General features: G+C 41.0%; 1 protein-coding gene across 3 annotated transcripts in view; it reads right to left on the bottom strand.

Moving 5' to 3' along the window:
• The window catches only part of ABCC4 (ATP binding cassette subfamily C member 4 (PEL blood group)), a 213616-nt gene that overhangs the window by 87978 nt on the left and 98895 nt on the right, over positions 1-26743 (bottom strand). For all 3 annotated transcript variants that reach the window (XM_027115989.1, XM_027115990.1, XM_027115991.1), the window contains 6 exons: positions 25711-25807; positions 22275-22484; positions 20777-20917; positions 19921-19958; positions 19433-19527; positions 17571-17717 (listed from right to left, as the gene is read on the bottom strand). In XM_027115989.1, coding sequence (XP_026971790.1) covers positions 17571-17717; positions 19433-19527; positions 19921-19958; positions 20777-20917; positions 22275-22484; positions 25711-25807 — 728 coding nt within the window. The remainder of the gene's footprint in view (positions 1-17570; positions 17718-19432; positions 19528-19920; positions 19959-20776; positions 20918-22274; positions 22485-25710; positions 25808-26743) is intronic.

Below are 26743 nucleotides of genomic sequence, written 5' to 3'. Positions count from 1 at the left end.
AAGTTGGCAACAACCCACGTGGGAAACTTTGTCAACTCCACGCTGATCTCCTGGCCTCGAGCGTTCACTCTGAGCCGTTCTACTACCCACCACCAGAATTGAATTCTGTGCTGCCCCAATTATCCCCGCTCCCCCTCACTCCTGATTCCACTCAGAACGGTTCTGCTTCCGCAGCCTCGCCTCAGGCTCTCCTTCTTCAAAGCCTCTCCTCACCCGTGAAGTCAGCCCAGCGCACTCTCACCAACACGCAGGGTGGATACACCACCCACAGGCTGTGCGTTTCCTCAACTGTGGGAAGGGGGTGTCTCCATTCTCTTGTCTCCCTCAGAGGGGAGGGCAGCCTATGGATACTCCACAGCCTCAAAGGAAAGGCAACAAAGCTAGTCTAAGGACAAGATACTGATTCAACAAAGAATTTGCAGGTATTCATCAGGTGTTAAAACCTGATTTCTCGTTGCACGAGCAAACAATATGAAGAGCAAACCATCTCGGTAATCCAGGCTACCAGAGACTGCACCAGGGTACTAGTCTCGAGAATTGGCATGTATTTCTTAAGGGACAGTTAAAAAGAAATCCATAGAATAAAAGGCTTCTCGTGCATTCTTTCAACAGAAAACTCTAGCAACTGAGGAAAGGAGAAATCTCTACATAAAGGGGAAAGGGTTTAAAACCTATAAAGACATAATTTTGCTGAACTTTTAAGAAAATTCTCTATTAGGAAAATCTGAAAATGTATCTGTCCATCATTCCTAGTAAAACCCAAAGGACACATCTGCAGGAATATTCTTGGCCTGGTATTTATGGATTTCCATGACTAATTTTTGCATACTCGTTCTTCTTTTTCCTCAAAATACATATTCTGCCTGACATTCCCACCACTCTCAGGGTATGTTGGCGACTGTAACCTACACGAACAAATACTCACCTCCCAAGAGCTATACTGCACAAGCTGTTCTACATATTAGGCGAAAATCAGGCTTCTGCAGGACATAAAAGTCCTTTAAGACCATGACCTTAACCGTGCTCCTTAGCAGCATTTGAAACTCGGTTGCATTAACTAATGTTGGTGTAGGCTCGTAATGAAGCAAAATCACGGCAGACCCCAATCTCTTGGACAGTCGTGGGCTCACGGGCCTCAGATGAAAAGTCCCATTACCGAAAGGTTTCCTCAGAGCCGAACAGATCCACTAGTCACAATTCCGAAATTGCTAATATTTTCATCAGAAAAGAGTAAGAGAGCTTTAATTCACCAAGACGTTACAACGTGGAGGCTGCAAGGAGGCCCAAGGCTGAATGGTTCTCGCCTGCAAATGCCATGAAATGTGTCAAAATGTGCATGGAGAAGAGAGTCCGAGACAACGTTTTACTTCTCTCCGATCAAAACACATTATTCCTTATCCTTGGATTTCTTAGGTCAATTCACTTTTCACCTAGGTCTCATTTGTTTCTGTTTTTGTCCAGGTGCAGTCTTTATCAGCCAATTATTTCTGCCTAACCTGTGCCCTCAACAAAGGAAACAAAAAGTTTCAAAAATCCAAGAACTTAATACTGCTCTGAAGTGCAGCGTGAAGAGGGAGAACACAGGCTATCACATGAACAGAAAGCCCCACACGCAATCTTTCACTAAATTACATATTATACTGGGCGGGGGCGGGGGCGGGGGTCACGCGCCCGGGGATTAATGACACTTTTGATAAATAAACCTTAATATGTTTCAGCCAATATTTGAAAAGAACCTGAGAAGTGAGGCACGTGGGGGGAGGACGGACAACTGGGGACCAGGACCACGACGCTGGGTTACTTTAGCCCAACAAAGGAGAAGCTGGTCCAGTCATCATCCAGGGAGCCGGCCAAGCCCGCAACGGTTCAGAAACCCTATTTCTGCATTTCTATCAGAACTTAAATGACACTAGAAACAGGTTTTCCCAGGAACCAAGAAAACAGTGATACTTCCAGGTTATACACCTAAGTTTACAACAAAAAACAAAAAGATGGCTAAAATTAGGATTAGATCCTATCCTTATACTAATTGGGATAAGGTGAATAAGCAAAAGTTGAATGAGCAGAAAGAAAACTGTCTCACTGTAAAATATTGGGCCTTATAGACTAAATAATAAGATATTCTAGGCACTATTTTCCTGCAACTTTACAAATATATTTTTTTACTTCTATATCAGACAAACAAGTAAGAAAGCAAAACACTAACGTCACTACAAAAAAAATCATGACACAGACAGTAAAACAGACAACTGAAGAATCTCTTCTCTTTCCAGTCACCATAAATTTGGGGAGTAGGGGCATGGGGTAGGGGAGTGAAAAACGAACTAGGTACCAAAGCCTGAATAAAAGAAAGAGAAAAGGAGGTTTTAAGTGGGATTTCACCTGGATTGATTCATCTATGGCTCCAGGCTGCCATCATTATCAACTCTAAGCTCCTGGTTAGTAACAGGGTTTATCTAAACTAAACCAATGCGAGAACTTACCCAATCTTCTATAGCACCGCCATATCTTTAGATCTACCGAAGAGCTGGGTGGGGTTCCTATAATACAGGGAATGGTTTTGCTGTGGTTCCCCCAATAGGAACCTTCTCAGATCTCCATTCTGTCCACTCCGAGTCCTCTAACCATAATATTCTCCCATTTAAAGTCAACATGAACCCTATTAAACATTAAACTATATTTCCAAGAGAGCCTACTAAGGGTAGTTTTCTCTTTATGCAAATTATTAAAGACATCATGGGATGCTTAACGGCATTTCTAATATGACAGGATCTGAGAACTAACTCTCTTACTCTCTGACTCCTCCCCACTTAAGTTAGGGAAAAAAACGCTCACACGCACGCTTTGCTGTTTTCACTCCCAAGAGTGACTTAAATGCCAAAGATGAGCTCACTATGAAAGAAACCAAGATCCCACATATTTTCTTATAATATCAAATAATATAAATTTCAGATCTAACATTTTCCTAACTTATGATCAGTTATAAAATTACAAAAATTTTATTCTGAAAGTCAAGACAGAAATGGAATAGGATTTAGGATACATGCACTCCTGTTTTTACTGCAGTGTTATTCACAATAACCAAGATACAGAAACAACCAAAGAGTCTATCAACAGATGAATGGACAAAGAAGATGTTATGTGTATAGATAAATACATAGATACATACACACACAGTGAAATACTATTCAGCCATGGGAGAAAAGAAAATTCTTTTTTCTTTTTGCAAAAACACGGATGGACTTTGAGGAAATTGTGCGAAGTGAGATAAGTCAGACAGGGAAAGACAAATACTGTATGATATCTCTTATATATGAAATCTAAAAAAAAAAAAAAAAAAAAATCAAACTCATAAAACCAGACAGTAAAATGAGATGTTTAAAGGTCTATATTTGCAATTAATAGATAAAGCAGCCCTGGAGACCTAAAACACAGTACAGTGATGACAGACAACAAAACTGTACTATAGATATTAAATTTGCTAAGAGACTAGATATTAATCATTCCCAACATGAGAATAAATTATAATTATATGATGCCATAGGTGTTAGTCAGCTAACACAATATCAATCATACTGCAATATAAATAGACCAAATCAATATGTTGTACACCTTAAACTTATACAACGTTGCACCACAAATATACCTTTTTTAAAAGTCATGACAAGGCACTAGCAAAAGTCTCTTAAAAAATAGGGCCATGAGAACAGCCAAAAATGATCATCTAGTTTTCAGAAACAGTCATCTTCCTTGTAGATGGAAGATCCATCTCCGACCCCCATTCGGGAACTAATTCATTTTCAAATGCTAAATCCTTCTGAGAACTGATAAAAGCAAGAAGCTCATATAAAAGCTGGATAAACAAAATGAGGAAGATGAAGATCAAAGAATTCATACACACACACTCAGATACACATATCCATTCATTTCATACACACTGAAATACCTGTTTCGTGCAGACTGTCCAGGTCATGGAAATTTCTGAAACAATTTCTGATTCATACAATGTCCACATTCATTTCATAGGAAATACTATGCTAAACATAACTTCACCTCTACCTGAAGAGCTGCCATTATTGTATAACGATATATAATATGTAGGAATGGGTGCCGGATCTTTAGAAAATGGCCATGGAGATTTCAGAATACAGTATCTGGTTACCTTATGCAAAATTCCCAGCACACTGGCATATGCAGATGCTTCTTAAATATTGAGTTATATAATCTGTATGATGATTAATGATTTGGGGCAAACTGGGTCATTATTTTCAATTCGAGGCACCATATCTCTATGGTTTACAAATAAAAACCAATGGGGACAGTGAGTAGAGGATTCGGCAAGAAGGTAAAGAAGACCATGCATCTGACAGAGGCAGAAGAGACTGCAAAAAAATTTCTTGTGCTTCGATGGTATTAAAGATGAAATGAAGCAATGGAAGAGACAGTATTTTAACAAGTTTAAATTGTCAAATACATTTCCAACATTGCTCTGAAATGACAAGACATAGGGCAGTAGTCCAAATTTATCATACTTCAGGCTGATGTTCAATGATAGGGAACTACATTATAACTGCCAACAGACGAAACCTGTCGTGCAGCAGATCTCTGAAACATTATACCGTGTGCGGAAACTACTATCACAAAAATCCTCTAAGTCCTTACAACCTATTTTTGGTTTTCTTCTTCATCAAATTATTTCTAAGCCAGTTCTGCAGGATGATAAAATCATTGAATTTCAGAGCTTAAGGCCTCTCAAACATAACTGAGTTCTTGAATGCCAAGACTTGGGACGAGGTAGGGGCTCCCTGCCTAACTAATACAGCCACCTGGCAGGCAGGTGTTAACCAAGTTAAGTGCTCTCTCTGTCTTCACTTAGGTCTCTCCACCCAAAATGATGTATTCTTCAGGGACCTCAATGCCATTTTACCCAGCCAGTAAGTTATGGCATTTACACGGTTCGTTTATTAATGCTAATTGAGAAATATTTATAGGAAAACTGTATTTGTTCTGTTGCATTTGGTATGCCTTTAACTGCATTAAAAATGTAATCTACGGTTTATAACAACTAACAGGGAATCTCATTTTCATCCCAAGCTGCTTTAACCATTATTTTGCACGAGAAGAAGTTTTGAAGTATCAGAATGCCCATCTGACGGAAATGCAGGAAAACTGCCTGGAATTAACCTGAGTGAACAAACCACGCAATTTCTCTAAAAACATCCCATGAATAAAATGTGAAGGCTGGACAGTCTAAAACTGCCTTAGGTCAACTTTAACTTTCACTTGTGAAATCTGCCATTTTTCATGCTTTTTGGAAAAGGTGAATACATTTTGACCAGTTACAGCGTTTTCTTTAAAAAATAGTAAGTCCCTGCTGCTCCTAAGAAGTACAGCCGTTCCCTGGAATAATTACAATGTTCCATTTAAATAGAAGTTATATTATAAAATTTCAAACTGTCTTTACTTAATTACACAATAGACTTCTGTAATAAACTTCAGCCGTATCATTTTCAAACAAACAAAACAGACCAGATGTTTGGTACTTACATGCAAAACTGAGCTCCCGCTGTGAAACCAGATTAAAATGAACTCGGAACGAAGCTAAGCCCCGAAGAAAACAAAAACAAAACAAGCAAACAAACAAAAAACATGCCGTTGATTTTGCTTTGTAGGTTGTTAGTCTTGATCATTTACATATTTTTCCTTGCATCTGGGAAAATACACACATCCTTTCCCACCCTTTTATCAAAATTAACATATTCCTCTGGATTTTGTAGGGGTAAGAAAAGACAAAAAGGAAAATCGCTAAAATTTCATGATGTCACTTAGTCAAAATTCAATCAATGTCAGTTATTTCTTGGGCATTGCTTTACGTGCTTTACATAAAGTAATTCTCACACACATAAAACAACATTGGTGCTATTATTATACAATCATCCCCATTGTAAAGATAAAGTTGAGGCAGATAGTTTAAATGACTGGACAAAGGTCTGTCACTGGCCAAGCTGGATTCACATTCAGGCAGGTTGATTCCAAAGTCTGTTCTCTTTACCACTGGGCACTGTGGATACCAAATTACAGTAGTCAAAACCACTATTGTAAAATAAAGGAAAACCATTCAATTTGGTGTTGGTAAAGTCAAAGATCACTTTATTGTCTGGTTAATATTCAAACCTTAAATTTTACATCTCTTTAATAGAATCTAATAATACGAATCTTGTTCTGGTGTGACAATCTAACTCAAAAGAAGTCTCTCTCATTCACACACACACACACACACCACCACCAGCACCACCAGCACCACCAGCACCGCCACCGCCGCCGCCGCCGCCGCCACCGCCACCGCCACCGCCACCACCAGCACCGCCGCCACCGCCACCGCCGCCGCCGCCGCCGCCACCGCCACCGCCACCGCCACCAGCCCACATCAATGCTGCTTAAGATAACTGTGCTTCAGTCAAGAGGGTCTTGATCGCGCCAGTGAAGTGACTGGCGCAGCTCTTCCAAAGCTCTGTTCCAGCAGATCTAAGACATCGCAATATCTCCACCTACATCCCAACTCCATTTCCACTAATAGCTTTAAAATGTCTACTGATGACAAAGTTCTCTTATCTGATATCAAATAAAAAATGGACATAAGAGGGGGCTTCCCTGGTGGCGCAGTGGTTGAGAGCCCGCCTGCCGATGCGGGGGACGCGGGTTCGGGCCCCGGTCCGGGAGGATCCCACATGCCGCGGAGCGGCTGGGCCCGTGAGCTGTGGCCGCTGCGCCTGCGCGTCCGGAGCCTGTGCTCCGCGGCGGGAGAGGCCGCAACAGTGAGAGGCCCGCGTACCGCAAAAAAAAAAAAAAAAAAAAAAAGGACATAAGAATTAGGGGGAGAGAAAAGATGAGGTATATTTTTAAAAATACTCAATGTTTATCCGAAACCTGTAAGGTACTCATTGTGTTACCTAAAATTTCAAACCTTAATCTTATGTTAAAAAGTTGGCAACTTGGTTATAACAACAACTAAGAGATGAAACACCTGAAGGCCAGGTCAATTAAGCATGAAACTCTTATAGTGTCTACTTTGTGAAAGGAGATGTGAGTGGTTAAAAAATTTGATATCAAGGGGAATTAAACCTCCTTCATTCAAGTTTTAAAATTCCCTAATGTATGACTGAAATATACTCACCTGGTCTAAAGACTTGACAATTTGTTTACAAACACAGCAGCTTATCTGATTGAAGGCTAAACCACTGACTGTCTGGATTACACAGGTGCTGCCTTTTATTAGCATGGCTATTTATGTCAACAACGATTTATTTAATCTTGAAGTCAAGGAAGAACAATTTTCTAGCAACACTGATTACTCATCATCTTGAAATACGTGTTTATTTTCCTCCTATTTACAGGATTATGTCAAGACTAACATTTAAAACTTGGCACCAATAAAAAATATTTCTGTCTACAGTATCACCCATCGGTGGAACTCATTAAGCCATATTTGACAACCTTTTCATTTCTATGCTAAGAGGAAAATATAGTTAAGATTTATATTACCATGAGATACAATTTTAGGATATTATTGCCACTTTATTTTCCAAAAAGGAAAAATAATAAATTTATAGTTCCAAAGGAAATAAATTTTATGAGCCCAGGCCAGTCTGACACCAACAGAAAAGATAAAAAAAATTCTAAAAATAATGACTACATGTAAGAAAGCAACCATTTCTTATTCTATGTTTAAATATGTGAAGGTAATGAAAAAAAATTAATCCATGATCTTGACTACATCTCAAGGAACTGCTACTAACCTAGATAAACAGAATTATTTATGTAAGAAAATATGTTTAAGGACAAATCCACATGCACTGTGGTATCTGTTCAAATATCTTTGTGTAGAACAGAAAGAGGTGGAAGCTTTGTTTTTCTTACCACACCCTCAAAAGTCTCTATACATTTTCATTATATGCCTCAAGCAGCGTAAAGAATAAGATCAGTCACTGAGTCAAAAGAACACTTCCAGGGCTTGCCTGGTGGCGCAGTGGTTGAGAGTCCGCCTGCCGATGCGGGGGACGCGGGTTCGTGCTCTGGTCCGGGAGGATCCCACATGCCGCGGAGCGGCTGCGCCCGTGAGCCATGGCCACTGAGCCTGCGCGTCCGGAGCCTGTGCTCCGCAACGGGAGAGGCCACAACAGAGAGAGGCCCGCGTATCGCAAAAAAAAAAAAAAAAAAAAAAAAAAAAAAAAAAATCACTTCTAGAAACATCCACTTGAAGTTCAGAGAGAAATCATTAACTAATATTGACTTAAACATCCCAAAATCAGGAACTTGGGCTGAAAATCAACCAGGGCAGATACTCTGGTTTCTCCTGACGTGTTAACAACACGCTGCTCGGTGGCACTGCCTTCTCCCAGCAGCAGACCCAGAGGCAGGATTCCCCATCATGAGGAGCATGACTGTATTTGGAATAATGTCTGGATAAAGATTCTTAAACACATAACAAGTCTAAAATAGACTTTCCAGGTGTTCAAGAGGTTGAAACATTTCCCCGTGTGATACAATCTATTAAAATGCAGATGCAAAAAAGAAATGAAAGGAAAATATTTCCAGAACAGAGAACTTGATTTCATGACATCTTTCCATTTAACCACAGTATTTTAATAAACTTCCACTCAAAGTGCACTTTGAAGCTTGTCAGACGGACTTTCTATCTATATGAGGGGGAAATTCTTCACAGAATAATTGTGGTTACCAAGAATGAAAAGAACACTCAACAGATCATAGTTGATTTCATGATACCATTACTTATGGAGAAAATGTCATTGCTTATGTTCTACCTACTGTCAAAGCATTTGTAACACACTTCTAAAAAGCCCAAAGAGGACTTCCCTGGCAGTCCAGTGGTTAAGACTGCATGCTCCCAAGGCAGGGGGCATGGGTTCGATCCCTGATCGGGGAACTATGATCCCACATGCTACAACTAAGAGCCCACAGGCCTCTGAATCTGTACCTTTTCTATATGGAATTGTAGAATATTAACACTAGACTAAAAAAAAAATAATAAATAATCCACTGTCGGCAATTTTTTTAATTTGCAAATGCCTTGAAGACAGGACTTTTTGCTCCAGTGCTTGGGACCACAACTGACAACCAGTAAATGACCAATAAATGGTCATTTTGATGAGTAAAAAAGCCCCAGTTAAAAGTGAAGTGACAGTTCTTCCAAAGCTCTGTTCTAGCGGAGCAGGAACGCTGCAACATCTCCACCTACATCTGAGCTCCCTGTCTAATAACAGTTTACTAATGTCTACTGACATTTTAAAATGGTTGAATTCCCCCTCTTTACTTCTTAAGGGACTGTAGTTTATAAGGTAAAACTACCAGGTATCAAATATTTAACCCTCTTAAGTGCCAAGACTCGTCTTCAATGCACAACTAAACCACAGGGGAACGTATTAGGTGTTCGACAGTTTCATTTCCGTGACTGACTGGCACTAGGAGAACTTGGAACCTTGCATAGTCTGGTTCTATCAGCCGCAGCTTCCAAAGAACCAATATGGGTGGTTTTTTTCTTCATGCCATCAAACACCAAAAACAAAGTCCACCATAAATAATCTATTACAAATTCTACTTTGGAAAATAAACTATAAGGAAGAATTCAATTTAATATAAACACCAAGTGTTCTTTCAAGACTGTAAACTTCCATTGTTCTTCGAGATCAGGGCATGGAGAGATTCAAATACACTCCCGAACACCCTTTCTTCTATCCAGTCAACAAATACTTACAAAGCAGCTACAGTTGCCCAATCCTGACTTGGAGGCTTTCACAGTAACACCACAGATATACTCTAGGAGGGCAGAGAGCACAAGGCTAACAGAGGAGACAGGCAGTCAATACATAATTACCTAAATTATAATTTACTTGTACTTGCGAAAAGTACTATAGAGATTAAAAACATAACTTTATGGGGACTTCCCTGGCGGTCCAGGGGCTAAGACTCCAGGCTCCCAATGCAGGGGGCCCGGGTTCGATCCCTGGTCAGGGAACTAGACCCGACATGCCACAACTAAGAGGCCTAAGAGCTCACACGCCTCAACGAAGATCCCGCACACGGCAAAGAAGATCCCACACGCCGCAACTAACACTGGCGCAGCCAAATAAATAAATATTTTTAAAATAAATCAATTAATTAACTAAAACATAACTTCATGTGAAATAAAACATTGCTGGCTCAATGTTATTAATATTTGGATTTTTTCCCATTCTCTTCATGGCAAAATAATAATAATGTTTAATATAAAGGAGAGGCAGGGAAGAAATGGTAACAGAAGATGAAGGCTCCAGCTAGAAAATGAAAATCAAACTTCGCCCCATGGTGTCATAGGAGAGCTTTGAAATCAAATCTTTGAGGGGAAAGACTTGGCCGTAAAGCAAAACCATATGGAATTTTCAATCCAGGAAATTGATATACTTAATGTTTATTGTTGTTGAATCTGACCTCGAAGAACTATTCCAGTTTCTCTTGAAATAGCTGTACAAAAGCAATGAACTGTGTCATAAAACTACTTTGATGTATTTTCTGACTGTCACAAACAGCTACAAGGTTGAAGTAATTGTGTGTGTGTGTGTGTCTGTGTGTGTGTGTCTGGGGAGGCAGGTGTTGTTAAATAACAGTATTTGAATTACACTTACACTTGGGCCTTCCCATCCATGGGTTCCACATCCTTGGATTCAACCAACCATGGATCAAAAATATTTGAAAAAAATCCCAGAAAGCTCCAAGAAGCAAAACTTGAATTTGCTTATATAAGTAAAAGTGTAAGTAATCTAGCAGGGATTTAAAGTATATGGGAGGATGTGCATAGGTTGCATTAGGGACACTGAGCTTACTCAGACTCTGGCATCTACAGGGGTCCTGTAACAAACCACCCGAGGATACCAAGGGATAACTGTACTATAATTCATACATCCCATAAAATAATGCCAAATTACTGAGCACACTAAGACCAGAAACTGGAATACAGCAGTGAAGTCCTGGGTACCAAAGACCGCCTGGCTCCAATTAAGCTGAAGGTTGAGACAACACATATTAAAATGAAGTGGAGAACGTCTATATCCTATGATATTGGAAAAGTTTTAAATGCAATCAAGTAAAATGTCATCCTTAACAATTTCCGGGGACAGTACCATTAGCACATCGAACAAGGTACAAGCTTCTCAAATCGTATCTTTTTAACATTTTATTGGAGAACGACAGTGCTTTCTCTGTTACTAAATTGTCCGTATTTCCATGTATGATTATTAACAGAGAAAAAAAATGGATAAAGAGTAATCAGAACATTCTAATAGATTTAAAATGTACACCAAAATGTTGCAATATTTACCAGGTGTAGACAAGTGCTATAATAATCACCTTTATAGAGATTACTGACAAAATAACAATGGTAATCAAATATATGTAAGTATTTAAACTCGTAACAAAGGCTTCTATGATACTATTAGCAGTAAACGCGCAACACCCATAAAATGTGACTTAATATCACCCTGATAAGACTTTAAGTACATATAACCATTGTTATGGGAAAAACATTATTTTTAATATGTCACAACCCAACAGGATTTAATTACCACACCTACTTCAAACTATTAGCTGTTTAATTGAAACCTGAAAAAGTAATATTTATGTGGCCACTGAGAATCATCATGATTGATGAAATCTTTTGTGTTATTCCCATTATAGTCACTTGCATTTGTTATTTTTAACAAGGAAAAATGAAAGGGGAAATGTGTGTTTTAGTTTTGCAACAAAGCTTTTCAGATGATGACTAACTTCTTCCTTTGAACACAAAAAGCCTCTTTAACTAATGTACATATAAATATGTTCTCTACAATGTGCACTAAGCAAAGAAAGGGAAGAAAAACAAAGGCGGGGGGGGGGGGGTGTGAGGTGAGGCTGTAGGACTTAAGCCAGAATTAAAAGCAACCTAGGCAAGATGAGTACATGAAAGCTGTCAGGATAGTTGTTATTCTTATTCTCAATTACTTACAGCTCATCTGCTCTCAAGGAAGAAAAATCATAGTTTCTTTTAACCATATCCACAACAGATCTCACTTGAAAGGAAACATAGCAAGTGATTTGGCATGAATGGGCGTATTACCAATTTTCCAGCATCACTACTGAATATTTATGTCGGTGACGAATGATGACACTGGTGAAGTATTTTAACACGAAGCCTTGCCTTGTAAATCGTCTGAATGATGCTGTGTCAAAACAACACCTACCATAAATCAGAGGTTTCAGGACCAGTATTTCTTGTTCTAACATGCTACCTGCTCAGCAGAATCACTTGTGTGGACAGGCATAGATTATTGTGTGCTAAGCAGAGCCGTCTTACCTCCTAACTTATAGAGCTATAATTTAACAGGCCTATTATCAAGGTAATTTTGACAGTTCTGAAATATTATACTTGTTAAAAATATGCATTTAGCACTAACCTCAGTGGTCATTTGAACTGAATAAACAGACAGGTATCCCTGCAATTATTATTTTTCCCCACGGATGACTCTTTTTTCTAGCAAGGCAGTGGTCTGTTGACAACCGATTTTATAAATACTAGAGCAAGAGGGTTATTCTGATAGTACAAAAAGCTCACCACGTTGCTTTCAAATCACTTTTCACTTCTTCACAAGTTCATTAGCAACTTGTAGTGGAGGCTAAGGACTCCCTTTCCAGGTTAAAGAAACGGCAATAGTTCAAACCTCCACTACCCTCCTCCTTGCTCCAACCCTCAATTCCTACATGATGCACATCCTAATTCGGGGTATTTTACATGCGTGAAATCTGCAGAGCCTCATTTCCCACTCAGTCAAGTTGGAAATATTAATCCTTAGGGCAATTCTAGAGTTCTGATTACAGAAGATAAGAGAATATGTCTTCTATTAGACTGTAGTGCTACCAGAAGAATAAAAAGAACAAAAGAAATTAGTACTTTTTCTCTTTTGATAATGCGTTAGCTCTAACTTAACTTGATCTGTAAAGAAAAACTAAAGATATACATTTGTACCTTTCTTTCTACACTGAATGCATAAATAAGTGAACTAACACGTGTGCGCACACTGCAGAAAAATAAGTCGCGTGAAATGAACATACTGGCCACAATCCAATTAACTTCGCGTTTCCGTAAGAGAAGAAATACGACATCTAGCAACGCCGGTGGCACAGTTTCTTAGAGCCAAATTAACAAACTGACAGAAAATAAACAATTATTTATCTGGAATCCATTGCACTCCAAGCACTCAGCCAAGTGTTCTGTCACAGGGATTAGGCATGAAAAAGCAGGACAACTCTCTTCTCACCTTTTCTCCAAAACAAAGGGTGAAATTCTAGACACTTGATAAGAATAAAATATTTCTGCTGACTCTGATGGCATGGATGAAAATGCAAGAAACTGTGTGGTCATATTTCTTACAAAACTCACGTTTGACTCAGGTCCTACAACTGACCATATTTTACCCTTCAGGAATTAAAATATATCCAGTCAAGACGTCAGCAGCGGGGCTTCCCGGGTGGTGCAGTGGTTAAGAATCCACCTGCCAATGCAGGCGACGCGGGTTCGATCCCTGGCCCGGGAAGATCCCATCCCACCTGCCGCGGAGCAGCTAAGCCCGTGCACCACAACTACTAGGCCTGCGCTCTAGAGCCTGCGTGCCACAACTACTGAAGCCGGCTCACTCGGAGCCCATGTTCCGCAACAGGAGAAGGCACCGCAATGAGAAGCCTGCGCACCACGACTAAGGATAGCCCCTGCTCGCCGCAACTAAAGAAAGCCGGCGCGCAGCAACCAAAGCAGCCAAGAAAAAAAAAAAGTCAACAGCAGTCCATTCCAGTGACTAGGGTACAACACATAAGCTAAGAAATCCCTGGCAGTCCAGTGGTTAAGACTCCGTGCTTCCACTGCTAGGAGGGCAGGTTCGATCCCTGGTAGGGGAACTAAGATCCTGCATGCCGCCCTGCGCAGCCAAAAAAAAAAACAACAACCAAACTTGTTATTAAAAAAAAAAAAAGAGATCTAAATACCTTGTTTGAAATGCTAGATATTTCAGGACAACTAGAGTTTACTGTTTCACACATAATAAACCACAACAGTGTTTTTAAAATTCTGTATCAATACTACAAAATACAAAGATTCAAGACATAAAAATGGAATTTCCGAGAAACCTTTAGTACAAAAAAAGCAGATTTTGCAATAAGGTGCCCCTTACATTATGTCCCTGAAATAATGTAGATCATGCTGCCCTCTTGTGCCAGATGTAGAAAATAAAACAACTTCTGCCTGTTCAACGGAAACACAATTTGGATTCAAAATAGTAATGATCTCTAAATTTCTAACTGATTTACTGTTGACCTGAGATTTGCGTTACCTGGGTATGAAGATCTGATACAAGTGAAATGCAGCTTTGGTGATAAAAGACAAAGATTGGCTAGGAAGAGGTGGACGCAGCAAACAGCACAGGGACACAGCCCACATCTGCAAAGGCACTATACTATGCAAATCCAGCTGCAGTCAGATCGTGTAAGAAATGTCGGGGCCCCTGGAAATGTGTGGCACTTTAATAAACACACACAGTACCATTACTAAAATACATCGAAGGAAGAAAGCACAGCAGAGAGATGGTGAGCTAATGGGAAGGTAAGAAGAAAAGAGAAAAAAGAAACACTGCTTTCGCCATTCTAAGGAACAGATTATGAAAGACCAGTAGGCAATAAGGTATCAAATTACATAAACAAACTAAGTAAACTTCATGCGCCCAATACAAGGATTCAAAATGGAGAGTAACATAGCCACTGGAGCTTAGAGGGATGGAACCCTCTTTAAAATCAGCTTCCTGGAATGTTCAACTGCAGGCAGAGAAACTATGCTATACAGAAGAACTGCACACTTGCCAGGCTGACTCTGCCCTCCTTCTTAAAATACAAGTGAACTTGGGACTTTGGTAGGACAACCCGTGTTTCAGGAACTTCCCCTGGAGGCCTGGTTCTTAGCATAAGTGCAGAGTACCCGAGTGTCTAACAAAGTTCACGAGGATCTGAGATGAAGCACGAGAAGGGAGACAGGACATCTGGAGCATTCCCACCAATGGATGAATGTATAAAAGGCATAGTGACAATCCAGTTCAGGGTCAGTGAGAATCTACTGGCACAAGTGGGCAGAAGGGAACTCTGGCGAACTGCTTGCAAATCCCAGCCAGACTGGGTATGGGGCAGATCCGATGGGCCTCTGCCTGGAGTTTCCAGCTTCCATCAGTCACCATGCCAACTCTACACACTGGCCAGAGTCCTTCCTCTCCCTCCCTTTTCTAACTCTGGGAGGCTGTCAGGATCCTGAACTCACAGGAAACTTACTCACCCCTGGGGTCTCCCGGAGAGTGTGCTGTGACAATGGAAGGATATGCTTCCTGATCGCTCCACGCTACCTGGAGAACATACTCTGGAACTCAGGGGCCACAACTTTATGCTGGGAACTTGGACGCATCAAATGCAGGTATTTAATGCAACTTAAAAGTCAAGCATGTCCATCTCTCTACTGTAGAGGGGAGTTTTAAAAAGTATCATATAATTACTAGGCTATACACAATCAATAATGTCAACTAAGAGGCATAATTCTTACCCATGTAAGAATCTGTACTTTTTCCAACTGTAAAAAGTACAAAATTTTTATCCAAACAGAAAATTAAATTCGATCACTTAAAATTTTTAATTAAAAAAAGTTTTCATCTACCACCAAAAGAGTAAATAAATAATCCTTGGTCCCTAAACCTTTTGGGCAAACTAGGCCTATGTTTGTAGTACTTATTTGGGCTTCTGTTTTCTTGAAGGAATCAAGTCCTGCTAATACATACAGGAGGGGGAAGCGAGGTAAACATGAGCGTGCCGGCTGCTCTAAGACGAGCGACCTCAAAGATTTAAACGTGGTCCCGAATCCTTGAATAACAAATAAACCAGCGTCTGAAGAAGCCTACAGGTCTTGAACATGAAGAGCCTGGTTAACTGTGCTCACCAGCACTCAGAGGCTGTGATAACAGACATCCAGTCCCACTTACTGCTCCCAACTTTATGGCTGTAGTTTTCACATTAACCGACAAATTGAAGCAACTTCACAGCCATAATAGCACATAATCCTCGAGATCTGTGCGGGCCTCTGCCGTTTACCGTCCTGTGCTCTGCACAGCGCCTGGACTGAACAACGTGTGCTGAATAAACCTGCACAACACGCCGCCCTGCACCGTCTTCCTGAATCCTCACGACAGTCTTGGGAAACAGGAGGGGCAGCAGTTGTTCCCATTTCACAGGAGGGGATGTTCCCAGATACCATGTATTCATAGTCACTAAGGTTCATTAGGCACTGACCGTATGCTAAGCGCTGTGAATGTATTAACCTAATTAATTCTAACAGTATCAATATATTAATGAGTGTGTGAACAGCACCCCCATTTTACAGATAAAACTGAGACACAGAGAAATTAAATAACCAACACATAAATATTGATATCACGTTAACGGACTATTACTATTAGTAACTAGCACCAGAACTGAACCCAGGCAGCTGGCTCCAGAGTCCATACGTTTACAAGGCAGACAACATCCTGCCTTGAGATTCGCCTGCTCAGCAGTATGTATCTGCTTTGGCCTTGGTCACATGGCTAGTTGATGGCCAGGCCGAGGCTACTCCTGTCCTCCCTCCCGCCCCCATCCCTGCCTTGAAAGGTACTGTCAATCATTGCCTGCAAAAACAAAGCCACCCTGGGCCTCACCACAAGTCGAACCAAGTGAACAGAGAGGGCATGTATGCTGATGAACTAACTCTTCATAGGAGCCCGGGTCAGGAGCAAGATGGGTCAAAGGCCTGAGTGTGGAGGAAGCAACCACTGAAAAACCTCCAGGGACACTCATATCCAGAAACTTACTACTGAAAACCCACCTGCTGTGTACCACAAGGCCTCTTACATGTCACCAAAAGCCCAATGTAAATTACACAGTTAATTTTATTGAAAAGGATGTTTACATTTCACTAATCTTGGGTTTTAATTAATTTTTCATTACCATTCTAGGTAAACCTCATAGTCACAGCACATGCCAGAGCTCTGTGATTCCACAAGCGGATGGGAAAGGAAAGAAAGAAACACACAGCCTGTCGTGTAGAGATTCATTATAAGAAGGTTCTAGCAGACAACCTACCTTAACAGAATATAACACAGCCAACATTTTAGCAACTAGCCAAAAATATTTAAATATATTTGCATTAAATGTAGGGTGTTTCATTTGCCACACAACAAATCGGTTCCTAAATCATTCTGCAAAGTGAGCATACGCTTATCTTTCCACACACACATAAACTGGAATAAAAGCTTATATGCCTCTATATTCAGATAGCCTCTCGTAGGCAAAAAATAGCAGCAAAGCTTTTTGTAGAAAATGGATCAACATGCAGTGATTTTCTTCCAAGCATCTCAAATATCAAACGTAATCAGGCATTAAGTACGATAACAAGACATATTTACTGAGAAACTTGGTGTCTGACTTACCTGTTGGGTTTCTATCAAAGAACAATACTGGAGCTCTCAAAATGGACTCGAACATTTGGTTGTGCAAAGTTTGTGAGGAACTAACAAGGACGTAGAAAACCAACAGAGATCTGGCGATGCCAAAAAGGACGGCAGATACAGTTAACCCTGAAATAGAGAAACCACTCAGCACAAGGTCTCTGCCTTTTCTCCAAGGATGCTAAACCATGCCACGCAGCTTATAAAGATATTATGTAAATACTTTATTCCATTAAGCATCTGGGTTCTAAAAGAGTTTAATGCATTCACAAGGTACATTTAAAAAGAAGAATATAAAAATCATGGTATTCCTCTCATTAAACAGAAACCTCATGGGGAAAAACATCAAGTGTAAAATAACATTTCATTCAAGGATTTCCTAATTCAATTATACATTCTACTAAAAGCTCAGAAGAAAGATAATTTTAAAAAGTAGTTGATGGTCCCTTCTTCGCATTTGAAATCTTACTAATTACAACATGTCTCAATCTAATATTGTGATATGCTTTGGTAACAGCATGTGAATTAACAGGTAACAGGAGAAATGATTTACTACCATTTCCTTGTAGACAAAGCCCAAGTAGCTTTAAAGAATCTGACAATACCACATTAATTTTCAAGCAGAAAATCTACTTCTAACTAACTGAATTGTAAGAAAAATACAAATTATAAATAATCATCATTTAAATTCCGTTTTGTTAGTGATATGAGTACTTACTATGCACCTAAAAATTAAAATACCCTCCCCTAAGATCTTTTGAACTCACAATGCTAAATAGAATAACTTCTGTAGTAAATATTCCACCAAGTACTTTTTTCCCTTTAGATGACGCAACACTTATTTAAACCCTGAAAACCGCTCAAATTCCTGGATTCCATCAATAGGCACTTTCCTTAGCCCACCATCCTATATGAATGTATAACAAAATCCCTTCCTTCTTCCTTTAAGCCCTCATAGTCCACCAACTGAGAAGGTAAACAGCTAATGGGCTTAGATTTCTTAGCAAGAGATCAACGAAATACACACAAAATTTCAGTGAGTAGGTTCTTACAAAGATAACTCACTCTATCTTTGCAGGAGGCCTGTGTGAGTATTTCCCTGTGGGAATATTTAAAATTTTAGATGAGGATTTCCTTTTAAAAGCTACATATATTCTAGGCACTCTTGTGAAAACAGACAGCCATGTTAATATTAGCCTGGCAAGCCAGAAGTTAAATTAATCGCACAGTTGCGGACACGATAACATTGTGATCTCAAGGTAAGAAAGACTCGGAATCCTAATTCCCAGACACTGGATTTCTCCCTGCTTAGCTTCTCTCTTAAGTAATTAGTGAAGCCCAAGAGATGAGCAATGTGGCGAAGGGGAGTTTTGCATACCTACGAGGGAATAATGCTTTTATGTGGGGGCCCTTGCTGCCAGAGGATTTCATCCAAGGTCCATAAAAGCCAAGGTTTATTCAGAAAGAATTGGAACAATCCGAACCACAGGGTGGGGATCCGTTTCTAATCCTCTTGCCCATCCATATAATGATATAAGATTTAGCTAAAGCAACCTATTAGAGTAGACAATAGCCACATATTTCCAGTGGCTGGTTTTCTGAATGTGCAATCCTGGTTTAACTTCCAAAATCCAGTACAGAGCAAATTAAGAGTTTTCATTCAACCTCTCTCTTCTAGTAGATTTTAAAAATAATTATTCTAATTAATTCACAGAATAAATGCGACTCAGACTCTTAATCTGTTAAGACATTACTGAATTACTCCTGGAAGCCCTAGTTGCTCACACAGGCTCATAGTAAGCACCTCAGACTCTCGTATAATAGACCAGATGATTCAATTTTACCTGAGTAAATTCCTAAGTACCGGTATAAATCGAGTTTTTCAGTTACATTTCCTTGTCCATTAACAGTGACATTCAGGGCACTCTGTTCATTCGCCCTATGGAACAGGGAAGAAAAAACGTTATGCAATAGATGGAATTAGGTAAATACAAAAAGAAATGAACCTCAATTTAGGGGTCATGTTTTATGCTGGAAAATGTTTCCCAGCTCACAAGGCCCTGTGTCTGTCTACCTTATAAAAATTCAATTTGAATCATGACTTACAGTTCTCAAAACTGTCTGTAAGGAACCCGCTAAGGGTCAGACATCAGGAGAGACCATGGGAGGGTCACACCCACCAGCAGGAACTTTAACTTTTCTTCAGGGAAACTATGTGCGGATCAGAAGAGGAGGCTAAACAAGCCCCATCCCCCCGCCCCCATGACTGTGTGGGAAACTGAGAACTCGTGTCGATTTCACAGCACTTTGGGTCAGAGCAGGAATCACTCACCAGTATGAAAGCCACCAATCCTGAAGGACGTAGGCAACCTGGAGCAGGAAACAACAATCACTCAAACAGTGACATGACTGACCCCCTCCAAACCCCACTCATTAGAATGGGTGATGGAAAGGCTCCAGAGAACGGACACGGTCCTTCCAGCTCAGGTCGGGGCAAGCCCCACATCCCAGAGAACCACAGGTCAGGGAAGGGCATGTGACATTTTAAAATCTTTAAAAGACTTCATATTTTTCCTAGAATCTCTCTGTCACGGACACACAACACCCAGTAAGTCTCACTTATTTTGCTCCGCACATATGAACGCTTTTCAGCGCAAATCCCAGTGGACTGCAAAATATAGTTAATAATTGTATAAATGTCAGGATTTTTCAAAGGAAAAAAGCTTGACAGGTACTGTGATGGTCAGTTTTCTGTGTCAGCTTGGCTAGCCCAGTCTCCAGTGACTCAGTGAAACTCTCATCTAGATATTGCTGTTAAGGTATTTTGTAGATGTGGTTCACATCTATCGTCAGAACTTAAGTAAAGAACATTGCCCTGAACAGTGTGATGGGCCTTCTCCAGTCAAACGAAGGCCTTAAGAGCAAGACCTGATGCTTCCTGGAGAAGGAAGAAATTCTGCCTCAAAACTGCAGGGTCAGCTCCTGCCTGGGGTTCCAGCCCGCACACCTGCCTTTCTGATTTCAGATTCACCCAGCTAGATCCCACAATCTCATGGAGTCAGTTTTCTGAAATAAATCCCTTAATACACATATTAAAAATAATAATACAGTAAAATAAATAATACAGTATAAAGAGTATTATAAGTATCAACCTCAGGGCACAAAACAAAATAAATGTCCTTACTTACCTGAGCTGCGATGTTTACTGGAATAAGGAAAAGGATGATAAGCCAGGGAGCACCGGCTGTGAAGTAATTTTTGTAGGCCTTAAAACCAACTTTTCCTTCCAAACGGCTCTCCTCAGATAGTGTAACCTGTATATTCTCAGTCTGGAAAGGAAAGGCAGTGAGAGACAAAAATATAAATAATGAACCCTACAATTTTTAGAATTCAACAGTGACCTCCACTGCAAAGCTGTGGGGAAAGAGACACAACTTATATGCTGATAGGAGCGTGCAAGACGGTCCACCTCCCACAGAGAAAGGTGTGGAAGTATCTAGCCAAACCATGTATGCATTTACCCAACCATGCTACTTCTAGGAATCTATTAGAGATAAGGAATACCATTTGCACAATGTTCTTGGGGACCTTTGCTTAAATTAGAACACCATGATTGATAGCCCCCTTACAACATAACTGATTAAACTATAAATGCAGAAGCTTTTTCCAAAATAATTATACAAAATGTTATGTAGCTAAAATACCCCTCTAGTTTATTTGTGTCACTCAATTATAGAAACATAAAACAAAGTGTGGGTTCAAAATATTAGTTAAATAGAGTAAACTGAGTTCACACTGTGAGCTGGAGACATGTGAGTTTGGATAGCAGGGGAGCAGCATATGATCCAAATCTGTTTGGTTCCTGAATTTCAGAGAGGGATTCCTGAGTTTGGAATGTGAGCGACTAATCTGAATACTTATCAGAATCATCCAGGCTCCCGGGTTTGGAGAGTGAGGGATTGGATATCGAGGAACACCTGTGCATGTTTCTAAGGGAGATCTAGTGCATTTCTGCATTTCTGTCTGGAGGACTTAGAATACATTATAGAGTCACATGGGCTATGGATGTCCTGGGCTCTATGCTGGCCACTGGAAATGCAAGGTGGATAAGGTGTGGTTCTCGGTCTTGAAAGATAAGAAAGACAGACAAGAACTAACTCCAAAGTGTCTACTATGTGTCAGGTCCTTTGGACATGCTACCTTTGGCCTATCACAGGCCATCTGACAATGGGGAAAAATACCACCATCAGTCACCTGCACTGCCAGAACATTCCAACATGTAGGAACCGTAGCTGATTTAATGTAAGTCATAGCAGGCTGGGTATGAGGGGTTCTTCAAATTAAGCCTCTGGATGAACAAGGGAAGCCAGGGTCTACCAGAGCAAGTACGATTTTAACTATGGTAACATGAAGAGTTCTAATGTCAATATCACATGCATCCTGGAATTCATAGCAGTAGACCCACTACTGGAGTCCATAAGATTCTCGACCCTACACCCAAAGAAGAACCCTAATCAGGCTTGCTCCCTGCATGCCCTTTTAATTCTACCAATTCCACAGAATAAGGCCTAGGCAACTTAGGATCTACTTTGGGACAAACGAAGATGTCACGAGTGGAGAAGACTGAAGGTCCACGAGTCCACCGAGAGCAGACAGACCAGGGCATTTGCAGGATGACAAACTCACATCTTGGTCCTCTGGAGCTGCATCTTTCAACGAGGGTCTGGAAGACTGTTGAGACCAAACTGAGGACTCGGAAAAGGTGCGATTCCTCAGAGCTGGAGATCCTGGAACTGTAGATGGCTCAGTCTCCTCATTCTCCTTCTTTAAAATGGAAGCAAAATCTATCCCAGATTTCAGGAACTCAGTGTACGTCCCCTTTTGCACCATTTCTCCCTAAAAGAACAATAAAGAATTTGAAAGGAATGCATTTGCATTTGATAATACTAATATAATGTAAATACTGGTCAAGAGAAGTAAATTAATCTTAAAGTATGATTTTTGTTAAAAAAATGATCCTTAGATCTGAAACTCTGGTTAACAAATCCAGTTCAGTTCAACCGAACTGAGCATTCTGTTCTCCGCCACACCCTGCGTTAGGTACTGGGGGATATGAAAGAAATGTGTGATCATGAATTTAAAATGCAGGCCACTGACGTAACTATCATGGGCATCTTCAGGGAAGCAGAAAGCACAGATGTTGGTGGGAGTATCAATATAGTCTGTTTAGACAACATGGGAATTGAGAGAACCCATGAGCGGCGTTGCGGCGTCTTCATGGTCTTTACAACCTCCCCACAAACGCAGAAGTTAGAAAATTCAATATTCCACCTGATAAAGTAGCTAAACAAGGAGGCCCTAAGACTGGGATGGCTCTAATGCCTTGGTACCCCACGCCACAAGCGAAAACTTCAGCCAGAACCAATGCACTTTAGTCTGAGAAAGAACTTAGGAACGAACAACCCATCACAAGCAGCCAGTCTTCCCCAAATCAGGCAACTGCTTCAACTACAGCCAGTCTAATCATTTTCTTTTAACACATGTGACACATCATTGTAGTTTCCCTCACTTACAAAGTTATATAAAATAATGTGCAGAAGATTTTTTCTATTTTTTCACCATACAAAAAAAGACACAGCTGATTCATTCAGTTGCAAACAAAATATGGGAAATCCCAGGATGCAAAACTAAACAAAGGAGGGCAGCTCTGGTTAAGGCAGTATGGCTGAGTCCCTCTGCTGTGCGCCTGAAACTATCACAACATTGTTCACTGTCTATACTCCAATATTAAATAAAAAGTTTATACATACATATATATATATATATATATATATAAAACTAACTTTAAAACGAGAGAATAAAAAAAAAACTAAACAAAGGAGGGCATCTCTGGTGAAGGCAAGACAGATGGAAGAAGCTGGGCCAGGACCCCAGCTGATACCCCTTCTCACCCTATCCCCTGAGGCGGGCCACTGGGAGAAACCCAGTGAAGCCTTTGGGTACCACCTGACACTGCAGAACTAGAAAATTATTCAGGATATATTGTGTCTTGCTCCACTTGGGAAGCAAAATGCATACACCTTCTTTAAGGAAATTACAACTTTCTACTTAGTTATCTGTAAGATGCACAGGGAAATGACTAGTGGTACACAGAAAGCAATTTTACTCTGCAGCCAAACGTTGATAATTCTGAAGGGATGGGGAGGCAGTCACCCCCTCACTACTGTGAGAGAGGGACCAGGCAAACAGTAAGGATGGACCCCAACTCACCCAAGGGTGCTCACCAGCGGATAACTGCTTGTTCTGACAGTACTAAAGCTGAGGGTGGTCTCCTCAGAACACGCAATAAGGGGGCCCTGACACATCCACACACTGGTTATTCTGGTCGCCCAGGTTACTGACAATCACCGATTCTGTGCTCATTAATACTGCTAATGCTGGAGCTTTACCACACTAGCATCATGTCTCTGCATATGAAATTCATTATCCTCAAGTTGGAAGAATCTGAGGCCCCGATTTAGGGAGGAATAGAGGATCTGCATTTTAATACTCTTTCTTATGGCAGAAATTCATTTCATAAGTGAGGGCCTATTGGGACAGACAAGGGTTCACGATGGAAGTGCTGAGGAACACAGGCAAACAAGGAGTGAAGCATAAAACAACCACTAACTCGGCAAAATTCTCAATAATCTCTACTCAACCCCCAAACGCGTGAGTTGTTGTGCATTCAATGAATGGTGGCCCCCAAAAAAGATATGTTCAAGCCCTAAACATGACACCTCTGAACATGACCTTATTTGGATACAGCTTCTTTGCACACGTAATGAAGGAAAGACGGCGTCATTCTGGAGTAGGGATGCCTTAAATCCAATACAACTGATGTCCTTATGAGAAGAGAAGAGCCTAAAACAGACACGGGGACAATGGCCACGTGACATCAGAGGCAGAGACTACAGTCCTGCAGCTGTAAGCCAAGGAACCCCAAGGAAGGCCGGTGAACCCCAGAAGCTGGAAGGGAGGATTCTTCCCTAGAGCCTTCAGGGAGCGCACGGCCCTGCCAGCACCTTGATTTGGGACTTGCAGCCTCCAGAGCAGTGAGAAGATACATTTCTGTTGCTTTAAGCCACCTAGTCTTCAGTACTTTGCTATGGCAGCTCTAGAATCTTCTCAACAATACCAAGACTTCTGTTTCTGCTGTTGCCCGTCCAGCGAACATTGGAGGAATCTTTTAAATCCCACCTCAGACCACATCACTCACCTGCTCTGGACCGTCCAGTAGCTTCCATCCCACTTCCTGGCCTGCCGCCCACTGCTCAGAGACCAGCGCCCTCCATGGCCCCCCGCTCCCTCTCCTCAGACACGCTAGCCTTCCTGCCATTCCTCCAACCTGCCAGCTCAGCTCCTTCCTTAGGACCCCCCTCCCCCAGGTGCCTGGATGGCCCGCACCTTCGTGTCCCTCAGGCCGGAGAGGCACCAGCTCCTCAGGGAGGAAGCCAGGATATCAGCCCCACCCCCTCTTTCATCACATCTGTCCCCATAAGAATGGGAGCCCTGGGAAGGCAGGGCTTTGTCCTCCTGCTGCACACGATCTCACACGTATCAGACACATAAAAAGATCTGAGCACTGAGACAAAGCAACTGGGTAAACCAGCAGAGTGGGCATCTCTAACTGGGGGTGCTCGGTTACCCATTTTGGGATTAATGAAAGATGCTCTTTAGGCAAACTGTATAACAAACAAGTGGATAAAAACATGTCTCAGTATCTCTAATTTCCAAATAATACACTTTGATTTAGGTTGTGGAAGGGGAAAATAAAAAGTTCTAAATCAAATAGCATCATTATCCTTAACAATTTTCACAGCAACACTGATAATTCAGCAACTCTGCAGCAGCACTTTTATACAGTTGAGGGCTTCTGTGGCTTAGAGTGCAACAGGGATATTTCTAAGGGCTTTGGATCCATCCTCAAAGCCATGGATACCAGCTCTGAGAAAAGGGGGGCATAAAACTGAGGCAGAAAAGGGCGTTTACGAAGAATCCAAGGAGAGTGACCTGCAGGGAGGGCTGGCCTTCAACACAACTAAGTGCTAGCAATTTCCACAGACTTTTAGAAATTACTTACATCTTTCAGTATCAGAATCTGACTTGCAGCTTTGAGGTACTGCAACTGATGAGTCACTAGGACTGTGATCTTCTGATACAAGGCTTGACAAATACACCTACAAATGTAAAAGGTACAGCGTGCAAAAGCACGTTAGTGGAGGTGCTCCAAACTGGAAGCAGAGAATTTGAAAACATAATGAGAAAAAGACAAGACAGCAGTCAAAGTCCTCTACTTCAAATACCAGTATGAATACAAATTAAATACAAATATACATCAATCAATTCAACTAGGTCCTCAAGTCAGCAGCAAGTTTGAATCTAGCTCCACTAAAAAATGCTAAAAAGCAGTCCAGCGAAAGATGCACCAACTGCTAAGTTGTTTTTCCTAAAACGGATCTTAACAATTATTTACATAGTTCACAGTGAAAAACAATGGAGCAAAACTGAGACTCCAAAAGCTGACTGAATTAAAATACGAATTATTTTACACCTATGCTGAGAATGGGAGAAGAGTGATCTACGTCATATGAAAATGGACACACTTTTCGTAGACAGTTTCCTAGGTGATTGTTTATGACATACATATTAACCCCCCTAAAAAAGTCATAGCTTCTCAGTAACCTTAGCCAGATTGCATTTTGTAGACATTTCTTCCCAAGTAACATTAGATTGAAAACAAATGCTATCGTGGCCTTGAGCAGTCTCTACAACACTCCCAGTCTCATCCAGGAAGTAAATCTTATTTCATTTGCACTGAAAACTTTCTGAATGTGAAAATGAAAGATGAGAGTCCAAATGGTCCACATCACAGTGGAAGTCATCCAGTGGCTCAACCGACGCCAATTCTCTTAGCCAAACCCCCTCAAGTATTCAAACTTCAGTGTTGTTTTTTTTACAGTAACCCCTCAAACTGCTCCACATTTTAAATGCAGACCCCTAGGGACTCAGCCCCAGGCTCATCCCTGAGGGGTCTACAACCCCTCTGGGGAAGCTAGTAGCCGGATCCAGGGCCCCGGTGACCACAGGCAGGGCTCCAGGCGTGTACTCTGGGT

This window comes from Aethalodelphis obliquidens, unplaced genomic scaffold, assembly GCF_003676395.1.
Source record: "Aethalodelphis obliquidens isolate GAN/ISIS:26980383/991018 unplaced genomic scaffold, ASM367639v1 scaffold15, whole genome shotgun sequence".
Lineage (NCBI taxonomy): Eukaryota > Metazoa > Chordata > Mammalia > Artiodactyla > Delphinidae > Aethalodelphis > Aethalodelphis obliquidens.
The sequence above is the reverse complement of the archived record's forward strand: the minus strand, read 5'-3'. Positions and strand labels throughout refer to the sequence as shown.